Source organism: Gobio gobio (assembly GCF_949357685.1).
Source record: "Gobio gobio genome assembly, chromosome: 3".
Taxonomy (NCBI): Eukaryota; Metazoa; Chordata; class Actinopteri; order Cypriniformes; family Gobionidae; genus Gobio; species Gobio gobio.
Genome location: NC_137099.1, coordinates 67,586,329 through 67,611,220, shown reverse-complemented (window position 1 = coordinate 67,611,220; position 24,892 = coordinate 67,586,329). Strand labels below are relative to the sequence as shown.

The following is a 24,892-nucleotide window of genomic DNA, read 5'->3' as shown; positions in this document are numbered from 1 at the left end:
TATTCAATTGTATAGTTATATCATTTATAATTTGAATAAGAGAACAACACCAATAAACTTGGGATTATCATGAAAATTGTTTTATTATTTCCATCATATTGGATTTTTTTTTTTTTTTTTTAGGGAAACGGGCAGACTTGAATAAATAGCAACACCGTAGCAAACTCAATACACAATTGCAAAACAAAAATTTATAATTAATCAAAAGTCTGAACATTTATGAATAGGCTAAAGCATCTTTATTTGACCGTGCGTTGTGTGAATGTTTACAGTAAGCCGACGCGTTGCTCAAACACAGCGCGAAAATAGAGGAATTATATTGGGGTAAATTTGACCAGCTGCCGCTTATAGGTATAAATGCCCCGTTTTTAAATCTGGTTTTATCTAAACAATTTTTAACAACAGGGGATTGTAAAGAACACAGTTTTAGTAAAAGTCAGTGACTGGGAGACTTGGATATTTTATTGGAAATCTGTTATGTACATTTGAAAAACAGCCATGGGTAAATTTTACCCCGTGGCAGTTCTAGTGTTAATAAGATGAACGCAACACATGCCTCGCGAGCAGCGGGACTTTTATTATGCCACAGTGGCCACTTCCTCTCCTCCGCTCATGAGTGTGAGGAAACGCAGCTCTGTTGATCATATTACACACATCTGAGTGTGTTGATGATGGGATGGCTATGACACTTGTTCACACTGCAGTGAGAGGAAAGCGTTTCTGCAGAATAAAACCGCAAACTAACGCGGATATGATGTCATCGACAGGCCACGCCCCCACACGTCCCGGTTCCTCGGGTAAAATAGCATCTCACCATTTACAAATAGTTGGAAACATTTGGGATATTGTAAGTACTCAACAAAATATATAACACTGGCCTAGTGGTGTTTGGATATATTAGTGCAAAAAATGTTACATAGTGCAGCTTTAATTTAAATAAAATGTAATGTGAAGTTTATTTCACTTCAGCTAGTTGCCAAGGTTTTTATTTAGTGTAACTTGATGTACTAAAATAACTTTAACTGAAATAAAAACTATAAAAATGACTCAAATGTTCAGAAGTGCAACAGTCGGCTCTGGAAGTAAGAACTCTCAACTGATTTTTAGCAATAAGCAAAGCAACTTATTCATAAAGCACAACATGCTCTTCTTATACGGTGTTTGTGTCTTGTTTCTACTGTAAATATATAACAATACTTACATCAAGAGGCTTTTACTAGAAGAGCAAAATTACATATTTTTTCTTGTTTTCTGGAAATCAAATCAAAATGAGGTTTTTGCTTAAAACAATCAGAATTATCTGTCAATGGGGTCAGAAAAATAATCTTGATTTGGATAGAAACAAGATTTCAGATCAGAAACAAGATTATTCTTCTGACCCCATTGACAGATCATTCTGCTTGTTTTAAGCAAAAACTTCATTTGATTTGATTTCCAGAAAACAAGAAAAAAATTATCATGATTTAAGTATTTTTAGATATTTGGACTGGAAACGAGACAAAAATACAAAAAAATGCAGTGTAAAAACAACTGTTAGTTGACCAGTGTGCTGTACACATTTTAAACATATGCACAAACATACATTACACACCAGTATTATACAACACACACATCTGCACAACATTAATGACGAATTATCAGTAAATAAGGACCTACAAAGAAAGATGAGTTTTCAACAATAAGTCCTAAACCGTTCAAACTCAGCCCTACCGTGAGCTGTGAGTTGTTAATCGATGGTGTTGAAGCTCAGTTTTCTTTTAAAATCACAGTGTTTAACTGCGGAACTCCTGGTGGAAAAACTACATTACCCATGATGCTCTATGGAAAAGCCCACCAATCGAAACCCCACCGACTCCTATGAAGCACTGCAAATGATGTCTCTACGCTCTGAAAATACTTGAATATGTATGCATATGTTGCGATATACTTAATATATAGTGTTATGGGAAAACAAGATCCAGCTTCCAGAACCAGCACTGCTGAAAAATAAAATAATCAAATGCAAAATAATCACATTAAAAAAAAAACTGAATGGAAACACATTTACTGAATTAATACCTAATGTGACTGTGCCTCAGCAGAGGCTGTGATTGGATAACTGGACCAGCGGACCAATGGCGTCGCAGCATCTCAAATGTTGGTTTGGTGGCTCTGAAACGCCGGAGTCAAAGTATGAGATCAGAATTATTTGGTTTAATTCCCTCCAGAAGCGTCTCATGTGATTGATGGAGTGTGTGTGTGTGCGTTTCGCCTGACACTGTGATGTGGCGTTTACTCGCTTCAATCGTGCATGAAATTCGCGCGAATCGGGCGTGACATTCACTGCACAACAGCCGCGAATTCTCCTCATGGGCGGGGCTTCTGCCAGCGGCTCGTCTCGTTGAGAAATGGCTGACATGGGCTGTGTTTATGTCACAGGTTGACTTGGCACTATCTTTTCTTCTTTTTTTTTTTTTTAATTGCAGAGACATTAGGGCCTTATTGTGTGTGTGGTGTATCGTGTGATGGTGTTACTGTGTGCATGAACATAATTTGCACTGAATTGTAGTGGTTATTCATGGTGCATGTGCATCAAATCTGTAGTGGGTTTTGTATTGCAATTACTTAAATCTGCCCTATTGGACTCTTTTTAGACACCCGCCCATGGACAAATCTGCAAACCCGCTTCCTGTTTTATTAATATGCCCATATGTGGATGGTGCTTCCTCCCCTACTAATGTGATGAAATTAGTCTATTAGAACTTGTTATAATGCTCCACCTTTTTATCCATATTTGGGTGATACTTCCTGCTATTGAGTAATATTATTATTGCCTCTGCCTTGCTGCTGATTCCAATTAGTGACTAATTGTTTACCACCTGGCCATGCTGGGCTTGAAGGAAGATAAAAACTGGTCCTTTGGAAGAGAGGAGGTTGTTGCTGGTGGCAGTCGATCGGCCTTTGTGTTCATTTCACACTCCTGCTCTGTAAAGGAAGCCCAGGTTCCCAAGCCCTTCCATTTGAACACCGGTGTATTGCAGTGAAATCTCTTTCAACGCTCGCTATCGTTGCCTGAAGGGCCGTAACTATATTTTATTCCCACAGTGTGAATGTGTGTTTTCCTGCTATCTGTGGTGTAGTGTTTATTGTGGTTACTTGCTTCTAGCCTCTGCCATATCCATGCTGCGGTCCCGACATTTGGCGTTGTCCTGAAGATTGTGTGGCTATCCTCGAACCTCACTCAACGCTCGCTATCGTTGCCTGAAGGGCCGTAACTATATTTTACTTCCACAGTGTGAATGTGCGTTCTCTTGCTATCTGTGGTGTAGTGTTTATTGTGGTTACTTGCTTCTAGCCTCTGCCATATCCATTCTGTGGTTCTGACGTCTGTCGTTGTCCTGAAGACGGTGTGGCTATCTTCGAACCTCTCTCAACGTTTGCTGCCTGGAGTACTGTACTTTGTGGCTATCTTCAAACCTCTCTCAACGTTTGCTGCTTGGAGTACTGTGCTTTTCTTCCTGTGGGTCTGACGACTATCGCAATCCTCTGGACGTGTCCGTTCGACGGTTTTGAGGGAGGACAGCTGTGAGAAGCTGAGAAGCTACCCAGTCACTAAAGCTTACCTCTTTCCAAGGGGTTTCAGAGACTTGATTTCAGTGAACTCTTTTCTCTTACGTATCAGTGTTTCCTATTTGGTGCTTGTTTGTCCATTTAATAAAGTGTATTTCTTTGTATGCAACCGTGACTGACTGTTGTGTTTCTGTGGCTGGGACCTGATTCTATTATTAAACGTTGGTCACTAGGTGACATTTACACGTCTTTTTTTGTTAAAATCTACTGTTAATGTGTGACAAAACGTAGTTTTAAGACTTTTTCAGTCGATAATGTAGTTGTTTAAAGCTCAAATCTGTGGTTTATTTATATGAAGAGTGCCTATTTGAACATGTGATCTGGTGTTTTGGGAGTTGTGTGCTCCAGTGGATCAGCGGCGCTCATTAACCCGGTGAGATCAGCCTTTCCTCGGCCAGTCCTTCTGCCGCTGGCTCTGATGTCTCTGTGGTGTGTGTGTGTGTGTGTGTGTGAGCTCCAGTGGATCAGTGGCGCTCATTAACCCGGCAAGAGCAGCCTTTCCTCAGCCAGTCCTTCTGCCGCTGGCTCTGATGTCTCTGTGGCGGCTCCAGATATAATTCGTCTTGTAACGGCCGATCTTTGCTCTCATGGATCTATATTTTGTTCCCTGGCAAATCGTTTAGGCTGAGGGCAAAGAGAAGTTTCATTACTTTATATTTTTAGGCTATAACTGTACATTGCAGTTGTAACGTTAGCCTCCTAGCGCTGCCTTTGAATGTTTGTCTGAATTGTTTGCTTTATTTCATGTGTAGCTTATTATACCTTTTACTTATACTTTTGTATTATTTTTCATACATAAACTTGCATTTAACAAAAAGAGACTGTGTTGTGTTTCATGTCATTTAATGTTATCACCGTGATAATCATATTGTCTGAACCAGAAATTAATATACAGATTTTCTCCTCATTGTTGTCACTACTAGAGCAAGCGCCTGATTGATTAACGCGGCGCGAAATATCCGCCAAAGTTCAGATTTTTCAACTTGAGCGATTCGCGCGGTCAAAATGCTCAATTTGCGTCCTTCGCGCTGCCTCATTCGCGCGAATCGCGGCGCAGAATGCCATTTCGCGTCTCTGCATTGACTTAACATGTAAATCACTCGCGCGAATCGCGTCCGGTGTGAACGCACCATGAGACGACACTCATTTATGATGGCGGGAAAAGAGTCCCATTGCAGAAACATATACAGTTTATTCCTTATATTCTGCACCAGTTTCCCAGGAAGTGATGATTTTGTTCTCTTATCAGTGATCAGGGTCTGAATGCCATCTGTGTGTGTGTTTGTGTGTGTGTGTGTGTGTGTGTGTGTTTCCAGGTTATATTGGTGTGGTGAACCGCAGTCAGAAGGACATTGACGGCAGGAAGGACATCCGAGCCGCTCTGGCTGCCGAGAGGAAGTTCTTCCTGTCTCATCCGTCGTACAGACACATAGCGGAGCGGATGGGCACACCTTACCTGCAGAAAACACTCAACCAGGTACAAACACACATCATTCTGACCGGAGACGCTTCAGCCGCTCCATTAAGATACAGCGCTTGGATGTGACACGTTTCCATCGCCTCTTTCCAGCAACTGACGAATCACATCCGCGACACTCTGCCGGCGCTGCGCAGTAAACTACAGTCTCAGATGCTGTCTCTGGAGAAAGAGGTGGAGGAGTACAAGAACTTCAAACCCGACGATCCAGCACGCAAGACCAAAGCTCTGCTGCAGTGAGACCCGGCGGACACACGGCTCCATTAACATATCACACATCGAGATCTACATCACACACATGTTCTGCCATTGACAATTAACGACACAAATGAGTGTGAAGAGAACACATGCACATTAAACTACTGTGTGTGTGTGTGTAGGATGGTGCAGCAGTTCGGCGTGGACTTCGAGAAGCGGATCGAGGGCTCTGGCAATCAGGTGGACACGCTGGAACTCTCCGGCGGAGCGAGAATCAACCGCATCTTCCACGAGCGCTTCCCTTTTGAGCTGGTTAAGGTACGGTTAGCCCCGTTTATTCGCCTTTATGAGTGAGTCTTTGAATCATTCATTCAAGAGATTCGTTCAAAAACCAGGGTGGCATAAACGGGGTCCTTTAAATAAGGTTTTCCTTAAATAAGGCCTTAAATAGTCTTAAAATGTCTTAAACAAGGTTTTCCTTAAAAAAGGCCTTAAAAAGTCTTAAAATGTCTTAAATAAGGTTTACCTTAAATAAGGCCTTAAAATGTCTTAAATAAGGTTTTCCTTAAATAAGGCCTTAAAATGTCTTAAAGGTCCCATGGCATGGCATTTTTCTATTATTTTATAGTGTTTCCTGAGGTGTACTTATATTGTTAGTAGGATTTTTACATCATAAAATGTCATAATTTAGAAATAAAAGGCATTTTTTTCTATACTGCTGTTTGCCCTGTGGCTGAATGCCCTGCTTCAAGAGGCGTGTCTGCTGTGAGACTTCAGTAAAAACGCCCACTGTTGTGATTGGCTGACATCTTTGTATTTTAAATGAGCGCAGGGGGCGTGGTTTAACGAGGTCTACGACGCACGAGCTGCTGCCAGAGAGACGGATGGACCTGAGTTCACTTCACATCAGTTCTCTCAGCATGTCTCAGTTCAGGGTGAACTGTTGTTGTTACTAGAATATACTTCAGGTTATTAGTTTATTTCTAGTCGGAGGGACTGTCACTCATGTCAGAAAGTTAGTAACTTTAGTAAATTATGGATCAGCACTGACTCGAGACGCGAACCGTTTAGAACGATTCAGTCCGATTTGGTGAACTGGTTCGGTTCACTAAAAAGAACCGATTCAAAAGAATGATTCGTTCGCGAACCGGACATCACGGAGACGGAGCGATTGCTAACAAAGTTATTTATAGTAACTACTGAGTTGTGAGAGCGCTGTCAGTCAGCGCGAGTTTATTGTGTTTGTATCTGAGAGTTCTGAATAAACACGAGTCCCAGTCACGCCGAGTCCGTCTTCATCATTATTACCAACTTTGTAACATGCAATGTACCATTACAGCGATATGAACGAGTTAGTAAGTGTTGATTAAAGCAGTATTTCTAGATATGTTCCAATCATATGAAAAGCGTCAGTGACGCGCATTGAGTACACAGCGCAAACAAAGACACAACAGCAGTAATCGAATGTAATCCAGTTTATTGTGGGGATAGCTGGCTAGCCTAGCCGGATACCATCACGCTTACCCCCCTTCTGCTTAATCTCACGCCGCGTTTGGTGCCTCCGCTGTGGGCCAGATGCAGTACTGGGGGTCGGGGATGTTGAAGGCCGAGCTTCGGCGTGTGTGAGGTTTATCTCTAAAGATGTTACTCATGTTGAGCAGAAACGACTGTATGCACATTTAAGAACAGATAGACGCGACGAGGACGTACAAAAACACTGACTCACAAGATAGAAAACACGAAAACACCGTTCTGTCGGGAGAGAGAGAAGCCGCAGCGTGTGCACGAATAATAAATAATTAGCTACACATAAGAAATCACTGATCACAGATCAGAAGGAACTGAAAAAAAGACTTCTGTTTTCATTTGTACATTCAAACACTGAGAAACTGCCAGCGTTCACTCGTTCACAAGCAATGATCTCTCGAGCGTTTGCATGGGTGTGCCAGATTCTCTGGGCGGGGGAAAGGGAGGAAACCGTTCCTGCTTGGACGTCAAACCAGGAGACTTCAGGATTGGCTCGTCTGGCCTGTCATTTTCTCAAAGGCAGAGAAAGACAGCCAGAACTCGGTTTTACACCGATCAACATTTCTATCCACTTGGGGACAATATTCAGGCTAGGGAAACTCATATTAATGTTGAAATACCTCATAAAATGAAAATTTCATGCCATGGGACCTTTAAATAAGGTTTTCCTTAAATAAGGCCTTAAAATGTCTTAAATAAGGTTTTCCTTAAATAAGGTCTTAAAATGTCTTAAATAAGGTTTTCCTTAAATAAGGCCTTAAAGTCTTAAAATGTCTTAACCCTCTGGAGTCTGAGCTGTTTTGGGGCCCCACCGTGTAACGAACGAAACTGTGTATTTACATGCATCACATTATTGTGTGGTGTGCCCCTTTAAGAGACTGAACACGTCATTCATGACGTGCGCTATGCATGATGACGCTAGTGAGTTGAGTGAGAGTGGGATCCCCTGTAGATGCTAAGCGTGCTCTACCCTCTTGATATACTTTTGTTTTGTTAGTTTTATTTTGTGACGCTAAGAAAGAGTAATCTCTCATGTGTGAGAGGATCGCGATGCCTGTGTACCTGCCATTAAATGTGTGCGATACAGCCTTTCCGCCTCTAAACTCTTTCTTCAATTGACTTCACGAGAGCTATCCTGGTCAAAGCGTTACAATTGGCGCCCGAACAACTTGAATCTGGATCCGTCATCTACTTGGAACCTGATACACTCCGATCGTGGGTGGAGATCTTTGGAAGTGTTCAACTGGCATGGCAGAGACTGGTGAGATTAGCTTGCAAACGCTGGGTGACACGTGTGCGTGGGCCGCGTGCAATGACAGCTGAGGGAATTTTTTATTTATTTTTTCTCTCCTTTTCTCCACTTCAGCCTGATATTTTTCTTGGAAGTGACAGCTGATTAATTTGATAAATTTAGACTGTGTGCTTCGTCAGAATTTTTTTTGCCCAGGGTAAAAGACTGAGTGAAATAGATCGATTGTGAACAGAGGATTATAATTTTTTCTCCCCTCATTTTTGGAAGTGATCCAACTTTCCTTTTTCCTCACTGTTTTCAAACGCAGACTGACTTTTGGACCATTACCTTTCACTGATATTGTAGCACGGATATAATTTTTTTTTGCTTTGCGTGCTTGAATGTACTTTGTGCACAAACGGACAGCACAACCACCTTTTTTGTTTGTCTGATCTGAATTTGGGAGCACGGGAGAAACGAAAATTTTTGGGAACAGTTTTCTTGGAAGTTTTTCTTTCCTAATCCATTGTGAACTGAACTGCTTGTGCGAACTGGGCAATTTCTAACTTTTTGCACTCATTTACATGGTCAAGTGACTTTGAGAACATTATATTCACTTCGAAACAGCGTGTTCCTTTGCTCTGGGTATACTGATGGACAATATAAAAACTGAACTACCATAAAAGAGTAAATCTGTATGTTTTTGGTGACATTTGCTATTTCACAGTAGGATTATTGAATTTTGTTTAAGTTTCATCTGATGGTGTGTGCATTTTGATGTCAATTTATATTTTCTGGGTTACATTGTGAATTTTACAGTCGTGTACCACTGTTTATGTGAATGCGCAGTTACTGTGATGGCTTCCTACCCAGACTTTAAGACTGACTTGACCTACTCATTGCCAGACTCTGTTCCCAGGCGGAGACAAAAGTCAGCGCAGCGTGCTGCAGTGAGTCTGGAGACTCAAGTGGAACTGCTACAAGCTGAAGTATCGGTGCTGCAACAGTGTCTCAATGACTCTCTCCAGTTGCAGCAGAGCATATTAAGAAGGTTTGGACCTCCTGAGGTGGACACCCTTGCTGCTCCACACGACCAGCTGCCTCCTATGGCCAGTTCTACTCCACACGTCCGTGTTTCACCAGGCCAAGCGCCACTACAAGGTACAACTACTGATAATGTTTCCCTCAGAAACGTGTCATTCTCACCACAGGCAAATCCTTCTGATGTGAGCAATACTAGTAGAATCCTTGCATCCGAACTGCACCAGTCAAGGCTTGAGCCACCTTTATTTGCAGGAGATGGACGTGTAAGCCCAGAGGACTGGCTCCAGTCAGTCAATGTTTACAGGACCTCACTTGACTTAACCGATGCCCAAATTCTCCTCGAGTTGCCTCGATTTTTGGCAAAAGAACCAAAAAAAAGGTTCACAGTCCTTGACACTCATGTCGTAACATGGGCCCAGTTCTGTGATTTCTTCAGGACAGTCTTCCTTCCCTCCAACAGTCAAGAACAAATAATGAGAGGAATCCTAGACCGTATACAGAGTCCTGAAGAACCCCTCCCTACTTTTGTGGCCCACATGCTAAGTGAGTTCAGAAAGCTGAAAACCCCCCCACCCGAGCAAGAACAAATTGACCTTATTTCTAAACATGCTCTTGAGAAATATAGAGTTGCACTCTATGGAACCTCCGTTTCCTCAGTCATGGATCTCCTCCTGAGGGCTCATGAGCTCCATGTGGTTCTTGGACCAAGTAATTGTTTCCCACCTTCGGGGCAGAGTAAAGCTAAACTTGACAAAGGAACTTACTGTTACAAGTGCTCACGTCCTGACTTTACATCTCGCACGTGCCCAGATTGCAACCCAATTCCCAGAAGGAGCTCACAACGAAGCGAGTCACCTGATGTACATTCAGGACAGAATCCTGATGCAAAGGATACAAACAACGGCGAAAGCAGTAATGGAGGGGAAAACATTCCTTTTGTCACACAGAGGGGAAACTACAGAGGAGGGAGGATGATTCGCAGAGGCAATCCTCCCTCCAGAAGATGAACTCGCCTCAACTGACTGATCCTGCACAACCTGTCCTTTGTCATGTGGAAGATACCACATCATCATCCTGTTGGAACACCCCATTAAGAGTTAAAATTAACCTACGTGGCCAGGTGGTGGATGCTACCCTTGACACTGGCGCATCACTTTCTGCAGTGCAGGCAGACCTAGTTCAAAATCATGACAGATTGAAGGCTAAGTTTCAACCATGGACCTCTTCCCCTATACAACTGGCAGACGGTGGAGCATGCCTGCCCGTGGGGCTTACATGGCTGGCTTTTGGCTTTATGGGACAGCGTTTTTACCACCGTTTTGCTATTGTCCCACGCCTTCCCTCAACAGTAGTCTTGGGGATGGACTTCATGTTGCGTGCGTCCATTACGATTCATGTCCCATCTAGAACTGTCGTCATGGGTGAAAATCCTTTATTCATGGAGGAATTGGATGACGGAGCAGGGCTTGAGTTGGATAACAGTTTGTTGTTCATGGAAATTCCATCCTCTGCGCTTCAAGAAAAAAATTGAAGATGCATGTCTGAGTGTTGCCGAAAAGGAACAATTGACAGAACTACTTGTAAGATTTCCGGACCTCTTCGATGGTCACCTGGGCCGTACTACTCTAGCTGAGCACTCCATAGACACGGGAAATGCCAAACCAGTTCACCTTCCCCCTTATCGAACTTCTCCAGCTAAAAAGCGATTGATCAAGGACCAAATAGGGAAAATGTTGCACAAGGGAATTATTGAACCTGCTGCTGACCCCTGGGCTGCCCCGGTTGTGATTGTGCAGAAACCTTGTGGTGAACCACGATTTTGCGTGGACTATCGTGGGTTAAACCAGCTCACCACAAAGGACTCTTACCCATTGCCGAGAGTCGATGAGTCCCTTGACTTCCTTTCCCGAGGGAAATTTTTGACTACAATTGACCTTGCTCGGGGATACTGGCAAGTCTCCATGGCAGAAGGCTCAAAACCGATGACTGCTTTTGTTTCACATTGTGGGCTGTTTCAGTTCCGAGTGCTCCCATTTGGTCTGTGCAATGCACCGGCGACCTTTCAAAGACTTATGAACAGCGTCTTGGCTGGGCTTATATACAAGTCCTGTGCGGTCTACCTGGACGACATTGTTGTGGCTTCGCCCACCTTCAAACAACATCTTGAGGATCTCAGGGAAGTGTTTTCAAGGCTTCAGTCCGCCGGTTTGACCATTAAACTAGCCAAATGCCAGTTCTGTCGCAGAGAGCTTACCTTCTTGGGGTATCGGGTTTGTCCAAGTGGAATCCTGCCGGAACAAGACAAGGTGAAGGATGTGACGGACTTTAAACCACCTGTCAATGTGAAGCAAGTGAGGCAGTTCCTAGGCTTGACAGGCTATTATCGTCGATTTATGCAAGACCATGCTCGCCTTGCTGAGCCACTCTTCAACCTCACAAAAAACGACGTTCCTTTTGTCTGGGACACGGCTTGCCAGGAAGCTATGGACCTGCTTAAAGGAAAATTAACTTCGGCGCCTGTGTTGAGTTTCCCCGACTTTACTCTCCTGTTTTTCATTCATGCTGATGCCTGTGACGCAGGCCTTGGAGCTGCGTTGATGCAGAGAGATCAGAATGGTAGAGATGTGGCTGTGGCATACGCTAGTCGGGCCCTGCATAAAGCTGAGAAACCTTATTCCACGCCCGAGAAAGAGTGTCTTGCTGTCATCTGGGCCCTGGAGCACTTTAGGCCGTATGTTGAGGGTCTCCATGTCACGATCTTCACTGACCACAGTGGACTTAAGTGGTTGATGTCCCGCCCGAATCCCACTGGCCGTCTTGCACGATGGTCTCTCCGCCTTCAAGACTTCGATTTCGATATTGTCTACAAACCTGGTGCTCGAAACACGGTGCCTGACGCGCTGTCGAGGAATCCCCTAACAGTCGAGTCGGCGCAAATGGACATACTTCCTGAGTACGCTGTGATTGGTGGTCTTGACCTCCGTACGCTTTCTTCTGTGACTCTCACGGACCGTTCTCATGTCAGACAACTACAGCTCGATGATCCAGTTACTGGTGACCTTCTCCGCAAAATGGAGGCCGCGCTCCAACAGGAGGGTGAAGTTGAAGGATGCTCTCAGTATTGCATTCAAGATGGTTTATTGTACTACAACGACCCCAAACCTGCTTGCGGTATCCATCCTTTGAAAGCATTAAAGCTGTATGCTCCTGAGTCTCTCAAGGGTACCTTGCTGAGGTATTATCACGATCATCCAACTGCGGGTCACCTGGGAATAACTAAGACCTTAGCCCGTCTGAAACTCAGGTTTTTCTGTCCAAAAATGGCATCTGAGATAAAGAAATATGTGACCTCTTGCACAGTTTGCCAACTGACAAAACCAAGCCAAAGGAAGCCTGCCGGTCTAATGGTCCCGATTCGGCCTCAGAAACCTTGGGAGTATGTTGGTTTTGATTTTGTGGGCCCTTTACCTCGTACCTCCAGGGGAAATGCTCACATTTTAGTATTTGTCGACTACTTTTCTAAGTGGGTTGAGATTGTGGCAGTAAGAGAAGCCACAGCTCATGTGGCAGCCGGCAAATTGCTGAGTGAAGTTTTTTCCCGTCATGGGGCCCCCACTTACTTAATTTCAGACAGAGGTTCCCCTTTTGTGAGCGAGCTATTTGGACATGTGCTTACTGCCCTGGGAACTGAACATCGGTTAACGACTGCATATCACCCACAGACGAATGCAACAGAGAGGGTAAACTGTACTCTCAAGACGGCCATTCGAGCGTACGTGGATGAAAAACACACCTCATGGGACCGATATATCCCACAAATCTGCTTTGCACTACGGACTGCGCCACATGAAAGCACGGGTCAAACACCGTCTATGATGTTGTATGGGAGGGAGTTGGACACTTCTCTGGATCTGGTCACTCAGCCTGTCTGGGATGGGATGGAGGAAACTGAAGTCCCATACTCTGAGCGTTTGAGGTTGTCACTGCAGGAAGCACATGATCATGCTAAGGCAGCTTTGGAAGCCAGTCATGACAAAAGGAAGCTGCACTATGATAAAAGACACCGATCTGCTACTTATGACATTGGTGACCTTGTCAGAGTGAGAACTCATCCTAAATTGGATGCTTTAGCCAACTTTACTGCTAAACTAGCTCCCCTGTACTCTGGTCCATATCGTGTCACTCAAGTCTTGTCTAGTGTGAACTATAGACTTGCGAAGTTGGACACTGGTGAGGATGCTGGAGTCTTTCATGTGGTCAATATGCAGCCTTTTCACACTTGGAACTCGTGCGGCAGCAATACGATGAGTGTGCCTCAGGATGCATCTGAAATGCCCTATGGTGTATTTGAGGACTGTCGGCAAACAACACAGTTGAATGGAGATATATATCTCAGGAGACATGCGCTGCTTTACCTAATGAGACTATTGTTGATTGTGACGGTTTCACTGAAAATGCTCATGACATGACCAGGGAATACACAAGTTGTACTCGCATCTCTGACGCTGACATTGACGTGTCTACAGGTAGTACAGACCTCCCTGACTTTGACTTTGTCCCTCAGGGCCCTCGTTACAATCTCAGACCTAGGTTGGCCCCTAGAATCACATTGGGTTGGTCAGATAGAGGATGGACTAATGAGTATCATACCGACAAATTAGACCTGAAGTGATGTTGAGTTTATTGGTTTGAACATCTGTGTTTAAATGTTCTTCTGAGATATTATTTTCTGATAAGAGAATAAGAACTTGTACATTTCATTTTGGTTCTTAAGTTTTCGTATGTTATGTTAAAAAGAAAAACAGAAAATTGTATTTTGAACACATGGTTTGGTTTTCAAAGGCTTTTGTTTTTTTTAGATGTCTTTGTAGTGCATACAGTGTAATGTGTAGCTCATACTGACATGTATGCCAGGTATTGGCTTCTGTATGTGAAACATAGTTTGGTTAATGGGTTTTCCATGTTTCCATGTATGGGGCTGGATGTATATGTTGTCCTTATGTTGTGTACGGCTGGGGACAGCCTTTTTCTTTCCGGGGGGGAATCTGTAACGAACGAAACTGTTTATTTACATGCATCACATTATTGTGCGGTGTGCCCCTTTAAGAGACTGATCACGTCATTCATGACGTGCGCTATGCGTGATGACGCTTTTGAGTTGAGTGAGAGTGGGATCCCCTGTAGATGCTAAGCGTGCTCTACCCTCTTGATATACTTTTGTTTTGTTAGTTTTATTTTGTGACGCTAAGAGTAATCTCTCATGTGTGAGAGGATCGCGATGCCTGTGTACCTGCCATTAAATGTGTGCGATACAGCCTTTCCGCCTCTAAACTCTTTCTTCAATTGACTTCACGAGAGCTATCCTGGTCAAAGCGTTACAACCGGGTTTGTGTTTGGTTTCGCTGGAGTCTCTCTAGCTGATGAGGAGCACGTCTGTGTTAATGGATCTCTTTTTCAATCTAATCAGCTTTCATTCTGATTTAAATAATAATGCCAAACCTGCAGCATGTAGAGCTGCATGAGTAATCGTTAAAAGATTGTGATAAGGTCTGATCTTATTCCTTAAATGTCAGCGATTCGGCTCTATGTCTGTTAAACCTTTGTCCAGTCCGATGACAGTGAACATTCAGATCTGGATAGTTATAAAACCGCTTAATAAACCGCTTCTTTTCATCAACACAGCATCATTATTTCTGTCTTACAGTCATTCAGATTCACAGATATCACAGAAGAACCGGATAAAAGTTTATAGTTCAGATATAAACACTGATAGAGTAAAATAGAGTAAATCACCTTTTGAAAGAAACTTGATGCTTCAAATAACGATTATTACATCGTTACACCAGTAGGTGAAGACAAGTGACTGTTAAAAAGTGTGTCATTGAATCATTCATTCAAGAGATTTGTTAAACGCAGATTCTGTGAGAAAGGTGACGGCACACATGTAAGCATTATGTGTTCAGTCTATTGGCAAGAGCATTTGAATCTGTATGTGCGCAGGCGTGGCGTTTTTCTTTCAAAATGACCGCCAAATTACTTGTCTGGCCTGCATAATACAGCGTTTTATTGGTTTTTGATAATTTCGGTAACGTTTTTATCTGTACAGAGGGAAAGTGAAGGAGGCGTCACAGGGGAGAGTCTAGTCACAGTCTCTCTGACACTCCAGGGATGAGTTGTGGTTGTGTCTAGGTGCAGATCTGAATCCGGCAGTAAACCTCGGGATAAACGCAGTAGACGTGATGGAGGATAATGTGTTAAGAGCTCAATCAAGTACTGGACTAAGTAATAAGCAAGATTTTAAAATGTATGCGATGTTTAATAGGCAGCCAGTGCAGTGTTGACAGAACTGGGCTAATATGGTCACAATTCCTGGTTCTAGTAAGAACTGGAGCTGCTGCGTTTTGGACCAGCTGGAGTTTGTTTATTAGGCGAGCAGGGCAACCACCCAGTAGAGCATTACAATAATCTACAGCTCATGAACGCATGAACTAACTGTTCTGTCATTGAGAGCATATGTCGTAATTTAGTCAAGTCAAGTCAACTTTATTTATATAGCACTTTTAACAATGTAGATCGTTTCAGCAGCTTTACAGTGTTAAACAGGAATATAATGCAGCATAATTTTATTCAGCTGTATAGCCATTCTGAAAAAAAAAAAAAAAAAAAGATATATTTAGATATATTTTTAAGATGGAAGAATGCCGTTTTACAGATGCCAGAAATGTGGCTTTCAGATGAAAGATGGGTATAAATCAAGAGATTCGTTCAAAAACACTGATTCACCCAGTAATGAAACAAGTGGAGTCTTTATTAGTGAGTCATTGAATCATTCACTCAAGAGATTAATTTAAAAACGAATTAGTTTAGTTCAGAATCGTGATTCTTACTTCATCCAGAATGGTGCAGCTCTAATATGTTGTAAATAATAACTGATTTGACATGCTTTTAATCATATAACACTGTGGATAAACGTGTGTGTGTGTGTGTGTGTGTGTGTGTGTGTGTGTGTGTGTGTGTGTGTGTGTGTGTGTGTGTGTGTGTGTGTGTGTGTGTGTGTGTGTGTGTGTGTGTGTGTGTGTGTGTGTGTGTGTGTTGTGTTGTGTTGTGTTGTGTTGTGTTGTGTTGTGTTGTGTTGTGTTGTGTTGTGTTGTGTTGTGTTGTGTTGTGTTGTGTTGTGTTGTGTTGTGTTGTGTTGTGTTGTGTTGTGTTGTGTTGTGTTGTGTTGTGTTGTGTTGTGTTGTGTTGTGTTGTGTTGTGTTGTGTTGTGTTGTGTTGTTTTGTGTGTGTTTAAAAGGAGTTTGATGAGAAGGAGTTGAGGAGAGAGATCAGCTACGCCATCAAGAACATTCATGGAGTCAGGCAAGAGCACACTGACACTGCACACGACCATACTCACTTCAGGAACATCCCCGATCATTGAGTCCGCTTTCATCGCTTAACCTCTCACATTTGACCCATGTTAATCATAGATACACCACACATATTCAACATGGGCTCATTACTAGAGTCGTCCTCTCTGTGATCGGACAGGGTTTCACTCTGACCGTGTGTTCTGTGTGTGACCTCAGGGCGGGGCTCTTCACCCCTGACATGGCCTTCGAGGCCATCGTGAAAAAGCAGCTGATCAAGCTGAAGGAGCCGTGCCTCAAATGCATTGACCTGGTCATCCAGGAGCTCATCAATACGGTCAAGCAGTGCACACTGAAGGTAGACGGAGAGAGAGCATGTCACGCTAACACCTGCCCGACTCACGCCGCTAACGGCTCCGCAAAGCAAAAACACTCATGTAACACCAACTGCCCTCTACCTCAGGAAATGACCAAAGCTGCCCCATAAGTGTTGTGTTTACATTCAAATACTGTTAGAAAACAGTCACGGACAAAGAGCTGCAATCCCATGCATCCCGTTTAGGAAAGAGGAACGCATGGACCGTTATGTGTTTCTGTTTTCATCCACCCGTCCACTTTTTCCCAGTATTGTGCCCCTAATTATCCAAATAACACCTCCGCTGTCCCATGATCCTCCAGGACGGGGCTGTTCACCCCTGACCTGGCCTTTGAGGCCATAGTGAAAAAGCAGATTGTTAAACTGAAGGAGCCGTGTCTCAAGTGTGTAGACCTGGTGGTGTCTGAACTCGCCACGCTCATCCACAAGTGCACCGAGAAGGTAAAACATGACCGCTTCTGACCGATCCCTTAACCAATCAAATCCAGTCCTGTAACCAAACCCTCTTTGATTGACAGATCCCTTAACCAATCAAATCCAGTCCTGTAACTGAACCCACTTTGATTGACAGATCTATTAACCAGTCAAATCCAGTCCTGTAACCGAACCCACTTTGATTGAAAGATCCCTTAACCAATCAAATCCAGTCCTGTAACTGAACCCACTTTGATTGACAGATCTATTAACCAGTCAAATCCAGTCCTGTAACCGAACCCACTTTGATTGAAAGATCCCTTAACCAATCAAATCCAGTCCTGTAACCGAACCCACTTTGATTGACCGATCCCTTAACCAATCAAATCCAGTCCTGTAAACGAACCCTCTTTGATTGACAGATCCCTTAACCAATCAAATCCAGTCCTGTAACCGAACCCTCTTTGATTGACAGATCCCTTTACCAATCAAATCCAGTCCTGTAACCGAACCCTCTTTGATTGACAGATCCTTTAACCAATCAAATCCAGTCCTGTAACCGAACCCTCTTTGATTGACAGATCCCTTAACCAATCAAATCCAGTCCTGTAACCAAACCCTCTTTGATTGACTGATCTCTTAACCAATCAAATCCAGTGCAGTAACCGAACCCTCTTTGATTGACAGGTCCCTTAACCAATCAAATCCAGTCCTGTAACCGAACCCACTTTGATTGACAGATTTCTTAACCAATCAAATCCAGTCCTGTAACCGAACCCTCTTTGATTGACCGATCCCTTAACCAATCAAATCCAGTCCTGTAACCGAACCCTCTTTGATTGACCGATCCCTTTACCAATCAAATCCAGTCCTGTAACCGAACCCTCTTTGATTGACAGATCCCTTTACCAATCAAATCCAGTCCTGTAACCGAACCCTCTTTGATTGACAGATCCCTTAACCAATCAAATCCAGTGCAGTAACCGAACCCTCTTTGATTGACTGATCACTTAACCAATCAAATCCAGTGCAGTAACCGAACCCTCTTTGATTGACAGATCCCTTTACCAATCAAATCCAGTCCTGTAACCGAACCCTCTTTGATTGACAGATCCCTTAACCAATCAAATCCAGTCCTGTAACCGAACCCTCTTTGATTGACTGATCTCTTAACCAATCAAATCCAGTGCAGTAACCGAACCCTCTTTGATTGACAGGTCCCTTAACCAATCAAATCCAGTCCTGTAACCGAACCCACTTTGATTGACAGATTTCTTAACCAATCAAATCCAGTCCTGTAACCGAACCCTCTTTGATTGACCGATCCCTTAACCAATCAAATCCAATCCTGTAACCGAACCCTTTGATTGACCGATCCCTTTACCAATCAAATCCAGTCCTGTAACCGAACCCTCTTTGATTGACTGATCTCTTAACCAATCAAATCCATTGCAGTAACCGAACCCTCTTTGATTGACTGATCTCTTAACCAATCAAATCCAGTCCTGTAACCGAACCCTCTTTGATTGACAGATCCCTTAACCAATCAAATCCAGTCCTGTAACCGCACCCGCTTTGATTGACAGATCCCTTAACCAATCAAATCCAGTGCAGTAACCGAACCCTCTTTGATTGACAGATTCCTTAACCAATCAAATCCAGTCCTGTAACCAAACCCTCTTTGATTGACAGATCTCTTAACCAATCAAATCCAGTCCTGTAACCGAACCCTCTTTGATTGACAGATCCCTTAACCAATCAAATCCAGTCCTGTAACCGCACCCGCTTTGATTGACAGATCCCTTAACCAATCAAATCCAGTCCTGTAACCGAACCCTCTTTGATTGACAGATTCCTTAACCAATCAAATCCAGTCCTGTAACCGAACCCTCTTTGATTGACTGATCCCTTAACCAATCAAATCCAGTCCTGTAACCAAACCCTCTTTGATTGACAGATCTCTTAACCAATCAAATCCAGTCCTGTAACCAAACCCTCTTTGATTGACAGATCTCTTAACCAATCAAATCCAGTCCTGTAACCGAACCCTCTTTGATTGACAGATCTCTTAACCAATCAAATCCAGTGCAGTAACTGCTGTTAGTTCAGTGTTTGTCTGTGGTGGATGAGCTCCGCTTGTGTTTTTGCTTTGTGGGGATTATTTCACTAATCACAGGCCGTCAGTGTTTAAACACACATCACTGCAGTCCTGCTCATGCGTGTTTATGACACGTTAGTGTGTGTGTGTGTGTGTGTTTGTGTGTGTGTGTGTGTGTGTGTGTGTGTGTGTCCTAGCTGAACTCGTATCCTCGGCTGAGAGAAGAGACGGAGAGAATCGTCACCACATACGTCAGAGAGAGAGAGAGCAAAACTAAAGACCAGGTGTGTGTTCCTCAACCCTCCTCCTGTTATCCCATCGCATTCATTCATTTATTCATTCACACCTGTGTGTGTGTGTGTGTGTGTGTGTGTGTGTGTGTGTGTGTCGCAGGTGATGCTGCTGATCGACATCGAGCTCTCCTACATCAACACCAACCACGATGACTTCATCGGTTTTGCCAAGTGAGTGCCCTCTGTTGACCTCTGCCCTCTGTTGACCTCTGCCCTCTGTTGACCTCTGCCCTCTGTTGACCTCTGTTGACCTCTGCCCTCTGTTGACCTGTGATTTGAGTGGCAGCGGTCTAACCTCAGTGTGTTTCAGCACGCAGCAGTGGAGCGCCACCGTCAGCAAGAAGAGGGCCATGCCCAATCAGGTACAGCAGCACCAGCTCACGCGCCGGCCCATTGGTCCACTCCCCCGCCTCATGATCATATCCCCTCCCCCTGCTGCAGGTGATCCGGCGCGGTTGGCTCACACTCAACATCAGCATCATGAAGGGCGGGTCCAAGGACTACTGGTTCATCCTGACCACAGAGTCTCTGTCCTGGTACAAGGACGAGGAGGTGTGTGTGTGTGTGTGTGTGTGTGTGTGTGTGTGTGTGTGTTTAGATGTGTATTCTTCATCTTTTGTGGAAATAAAACGTGTGTGTGTGTGTTTTCCAGGAGAAAGAGAAGAAGTTCATGCTGCCTCTGGATAACCTGAAGCTCAGAGACGTGGAGAAAGGGTTCATGTCCACCAAACACATTTTTGCCATCTTCAACACTGAGCAGCGGTAAAGATCAATAATCATAATCATAATCATAATAAACTGGCTGTTGTCAACCAAAGAGGAGCCGAAATAAAGGTTTGATGATGGTTTAACGCTTGAAAATGAAGAAATTAAGACGGATATAAATATTAGTATTATATTTTTTTTTTTAAAGTGGTACTGTAAAATAAATTTTTGATCAATTATGTATTTATATTTTTACATTAATTATTTAATCTTATGATAAATTAATAGATATTATACTTGTATGATATTATATGAACAAATATTTCAAAATATTATATAAGTAAATAAATATATTATACATTTATAACATTGTATGAATAAATACGTAAATTAATAAATAAGTAAATTAATGAATTTGACATTTATAATAATACATTAACCAATTAAATAATGGATATAAATAATAAATATGTATAATATCATATGAATAAAGTATATACTTGTATTTTATTATTATAAACACATTTGGATAAATGTAGTAATTTTGTATATATACATAAAAGATAACAATAATTGAAACAAATATTATAATTTTAGTTTAACTCTTTTTATTGATGCTTTTCATTGAAAGATAAATCATAATTACAGTGGGGCAAAAAAGTATTTAGTCAGTAGGGATGGGCGATATCTTATCGTTTGCGATATACCGGTAAAAATTCTCCCCACGATAAGAATTTGTCTTCCCGCGGTAGTAACGATAAAGCCTAATTGATGGCGCGACCCATCCGCACAGTGACGCTGCTGGCCGTGTTGATGCCCTAAGCGTTATTACTTTATGATGGCCGCGGTGGCTGCGTTCGTCACTTAGTATAGCTGAACTTTTCTTGTGGTGCCCCCGCAGCACTTGGTGCCCTACGCGCAGCGCGTGATGGGAGCGGCGGCACTGAATCCGCATCTCACGTGCAGAGCTGCGGAAGAGTTCACAGCTAAACGAGGGGCACCTGAGGGTAATCTGAACCTGTACACACAGATGTATTTTCACTCGCTGAGCACTTGGACTGAGGGCTTAAGAGATTCGCTTTGTCTCAATCGATCGGTAAAGCAAACTATTTCAGTTCATCTCAATGAATGCGCGCAGTGTATTTGACACACATTAAACACTAGTGTGAGGCGCGCGACTGAGAGCGCTCAGTGTTTCACACACACTCAAAGAGAGAGCGAGAGAGTCTTATACCACACAGAATTGATGTGCTACATGTAAACAATATCCTTTTTTGTGTTTTCCTGCAAAATAATGGCGTTTATTTGGAATTATTCAGCCTTTCGTGAACAGGAAGAAACGAATGCACAACCGGGAATCTCATTGGCTGGCGCGCACCTATTACTGTTTTGATATCAGCAAATCAGTTTGAATGAGCGCTAACAACGTGATTAATATTCATGAACCCAGAAGCTCATTAATCCTTAGTGCAGTTTATTTTTATTAGTAGAAGAATTTGTGGTATTATTTTATCAACTCAAATTACTGAAGTTCTATCATTAAATCATTATTTTAAACTTTTTTGTAATCTGAAGACATGGTTGGGATAATTACTTTAGCTGTTTCTGCTATTTTTACCACTGTTTGCACCATGAGTGAATGAATAAATACAGAATCAGTTTACATTTAAAACTTGTCATTGATTTGAATTATTATTGTTTGTTTTGTGTGATGTTTTTCAGCACAGTTGCACTATTTAAACATTACCTGCACTTTTACAGAAGACAATTATATCTGCAACTTTTCCATTTCTGAAAAGGCTGGTGTGGAATTTTACATAAAAAAATAAATGTATATATATTATGTATTATAGGAGCCTATTTGATGACAGGTACGTTTTACTTAAGATCATTGTTTGTTTTTCTGAGCTCTCACTTGTATCCAAAAACATGGGGAATGATGCTACATTTATCGTCATTGATATCGTTATCGCAATAAATACTAGAAAATATCGGGATACATTTTTAAGTCCATATCGCCCATCCCTATTAGTCAGCCACCAATTGTGCAAGTTCTCCCACTTAAATAGATGAGAGAGGCCTGTAATTTTCATCAAAGGTACACTTCAACTATAAGACCGAATCAGAAAAAATCCTGAAAATCACATTGTCTGATTTTTTAAAAATGTATTTGCGAATTATGGTGTAAAATAAGTATTTGGTCAATAACAAAAGTTCATCTCAATACTGTGTTATATACCCTTTGTTGGCAATGAAAGAGGTCAAATGTTTTCTGTAAGTCTCCACAAGGTTTTTCCACACTATTGCTGGTAGTTTGGCCCATTCCTCATGCAGATCTCCTCTAGAGCAGTGATGCTTTGGGCCTGTCGCTGGGCAACACAGATTTTCAACTCCCTCCAAAGATGTTCTATGGGGTTGAGATCTGGAGACTGGCTAGGCCACTCCAGGACCTTGAAATGCTTCTTAGGAAGCCACTCCTTCATCGCCCGGGCGGTGTGTTTGGGATCATAGTCATGCTGAAAGACCCAGCCACGTTTCATCTTCAATGCCCTTGCTGATGGAAGGAGGTTTTTACTCAAGGCCCCATTCATTCTTTCCTTTACACGGATCAGTCGTCCTGGTCCCTTTGCAGAAAAACAGCCCTAAAGCATGATGCCCCCCCCCCCCCCATGCTTCACAGTAGGTGTGGTGTTCTTTGGATGCAACTCAGCATTCTTTCTCCTCCAAACACGACAAGTTGAGTTTTTACCAAAAAGTTCTATTTTGGTTTCATCTGACCATATGACATTCTCCCAATCCTCTTCTGGATCATCCAAATGCTCTCTAGCAAACTTCAGACGGGCCGGACATGTACTGGCTTAAGCAGGGGGACACGTCTGGCACTGCAGGATTCGGGTCTCTGGCTGCGGAGTGTGTTACTGATGGTAGCCTTTGTTACTGTGGTCCCAGCTCTCTGCAGGTCATTCACTAGGTCCCCCCGTGTGGTTCTGGGATTTTTGCTCGCCGTTCTTGTGATCATTTTGACCCCACGGGGTGAGATCTTGCGTGGAGCCCCAGATCGAGGGAGATTATCAGTGGTCTTGTATGTCTTCCATTTTCTAATAGTTGCTCCCACAGTTGATTTCTTCACGCAGAGCTGCTTACCTATTGCAGATTCAGTCTTCCCAGCCTGGTGCAGGTCTTCAATTTTGTTTCTGGTGTGCTTTGAAAGCTCTTTGGTCTTGGCCATAGTGGAGTTTGGAGTCTGACTGTTCGAGGTTGTGGACAGGTGTCTTTTATACTGATAACGAGTTCAAAGAGGGGCCATTAATACAGGTAACGAGTGGAGGACAGAGGAGCCTCTTAAAGAAGTTACAGGTCTGTGAGAGCCAGAAATCTTGCTTTTTTGTAGGTGACCAAATACTTATTACAAATAAATTCTTTAAAAAACAGACAATGTGATTTTCTGGATTTTTTCTCATTCTGTCTCATAGTTGAAGTGTACCTATGATGAAAATTACAGGCCTCTCTCATCTTGTTAAGTGGGAGAACTTGCACAATTGGTGGCTGACTAAATACTTTTTTTGATTTCTAAATTTACTTTGACTTGTATTTCATTGCAGACAATATGAACACAAAATATTTCATGTTTTGTCTGGTCAACTTCATGTCATTTGTAAATATGCATCCTTTCCTGTCATTCAGACCTGCATATATATATATATATATATATATATATAAATAAATACAGCAATAATTGAAACGTATTATTTTCTAGCGATACTGATTCATAATGATCAAATGTTTGTCCAAACTGTGCAGACCTGGAGCTTTGTTCATGTTTCACATCATCTGAAGTGCAGATCCATAACTCCTGCAGACTCATAACTCATAACTCTGTGTTTGCTGATGCAGGAACGTGTATAAAGACCTGCGTCAGATCGAGCTGGCCTGCGACTCTCAGGAGGACGTGGACAGCTGGAAAGCCTCGTTCCTGCGGGCCGGGGTCTATCCCGAGAAGGACCACCCGGAGAACGATGACGGGGGCCCGGCCGACTCTCTCTCCATGGACCCTCAGCTGGAGAGGCAGGTGGAGACCATCCGGAACCTGGTGGACTCCTACATCGGCATCGTCAACAAGAGCATCCGCAACATCATGCCCAAGGCCATCATGCACCTCATGATCAACAGCGTGAGTGTGGGCGGGGCATTAGTCAGGTGTCATCACAGAGGGGGGGCGGGGCGTTAGTCAGGGGGGCGGGGCGTTAGTCAGGTGTCATCACAGAGGGGGGGCGGGGCGTTAGTCAGGGGGGCGGGGCATTAGTCAGGTGTCATCACAGAGGGGGGGCGGGGCTTGTACATTTGGAGTTTAAGGGTTTGATTTTATTTTATTTGTTTGATTTAATATTTTTTTATTTTTAGCTGTTTCAGGGTTTTCTTTTTCATTTATTTATGTTTTATTTGTGGGGGGGGGGTGTTTAGGTTGATTTATCTGTTAATTTATTGTTTATTTTATTTAATTAATAAATTTTATTTATTTATTTTTATGTTTTAATTTCTTATGGATTTTTTGTTTTTATTTATTTTATTTG

The 24,892-nt window shown here is 42.8% G+C and overlaps 1 protein-coding gene across 3 annotated transcripts in view; it reads left to right on the top strand.

Annotated features, from left to right (window-relative positions):
- The window catches only part of LOC307123823 (dynamin-2-like), a 95,490-nt gene that overhangs the window by 62,464 nt on the left and 8,134 nt on the right, over positions 1–24,892 (top strand). For 2 of the 3 annotated variants that reach the window (XM_079812546.1, XM_079812545.1), the window contains exons 7-17: positions 4,926–5,086; positions 5,180–5,322; positions 5,467–5,602; positions 16,381–16,445; positions 16,655–16,793; positions 19,521–19,607; positions 19,717–19,787; positions 19,927–19,978; positions 20,058–20,168; positions 20,269–20,378; positions 24,216–24,492. In XM_079812546.1, the coding sequence (XP_079668672.1) occupies positions 4,926–5,086; positions 5,180–5,322; positions 5,467–5,602; positions 16,381–16,445; positions 16,655–16,793; positions 19,521–19,607; positions 19,717–19,787; positions 19,927–19,978; positions 20,058–20,168; positions 20,269–20,378; positions 24,216–24,492 (1,352 nt within the window). Of the gene's footprint in view, positions 1–4,925; positions 5,087–5,179; positions 5,323–5,466; positions 5,603–16,380; positions 16,446–16,654; positions 16,794–19,520; positions 19,608–19,716; positions 19,788–19,916; positions 19,979–20,057; positions 20,169–20,268; positions 20,379–24,215; positions 24,493–24,892 lie in introns of all 3 variants that reach the window. The other variant, XR_013816213.1, reaches the window with a different exon arrangement.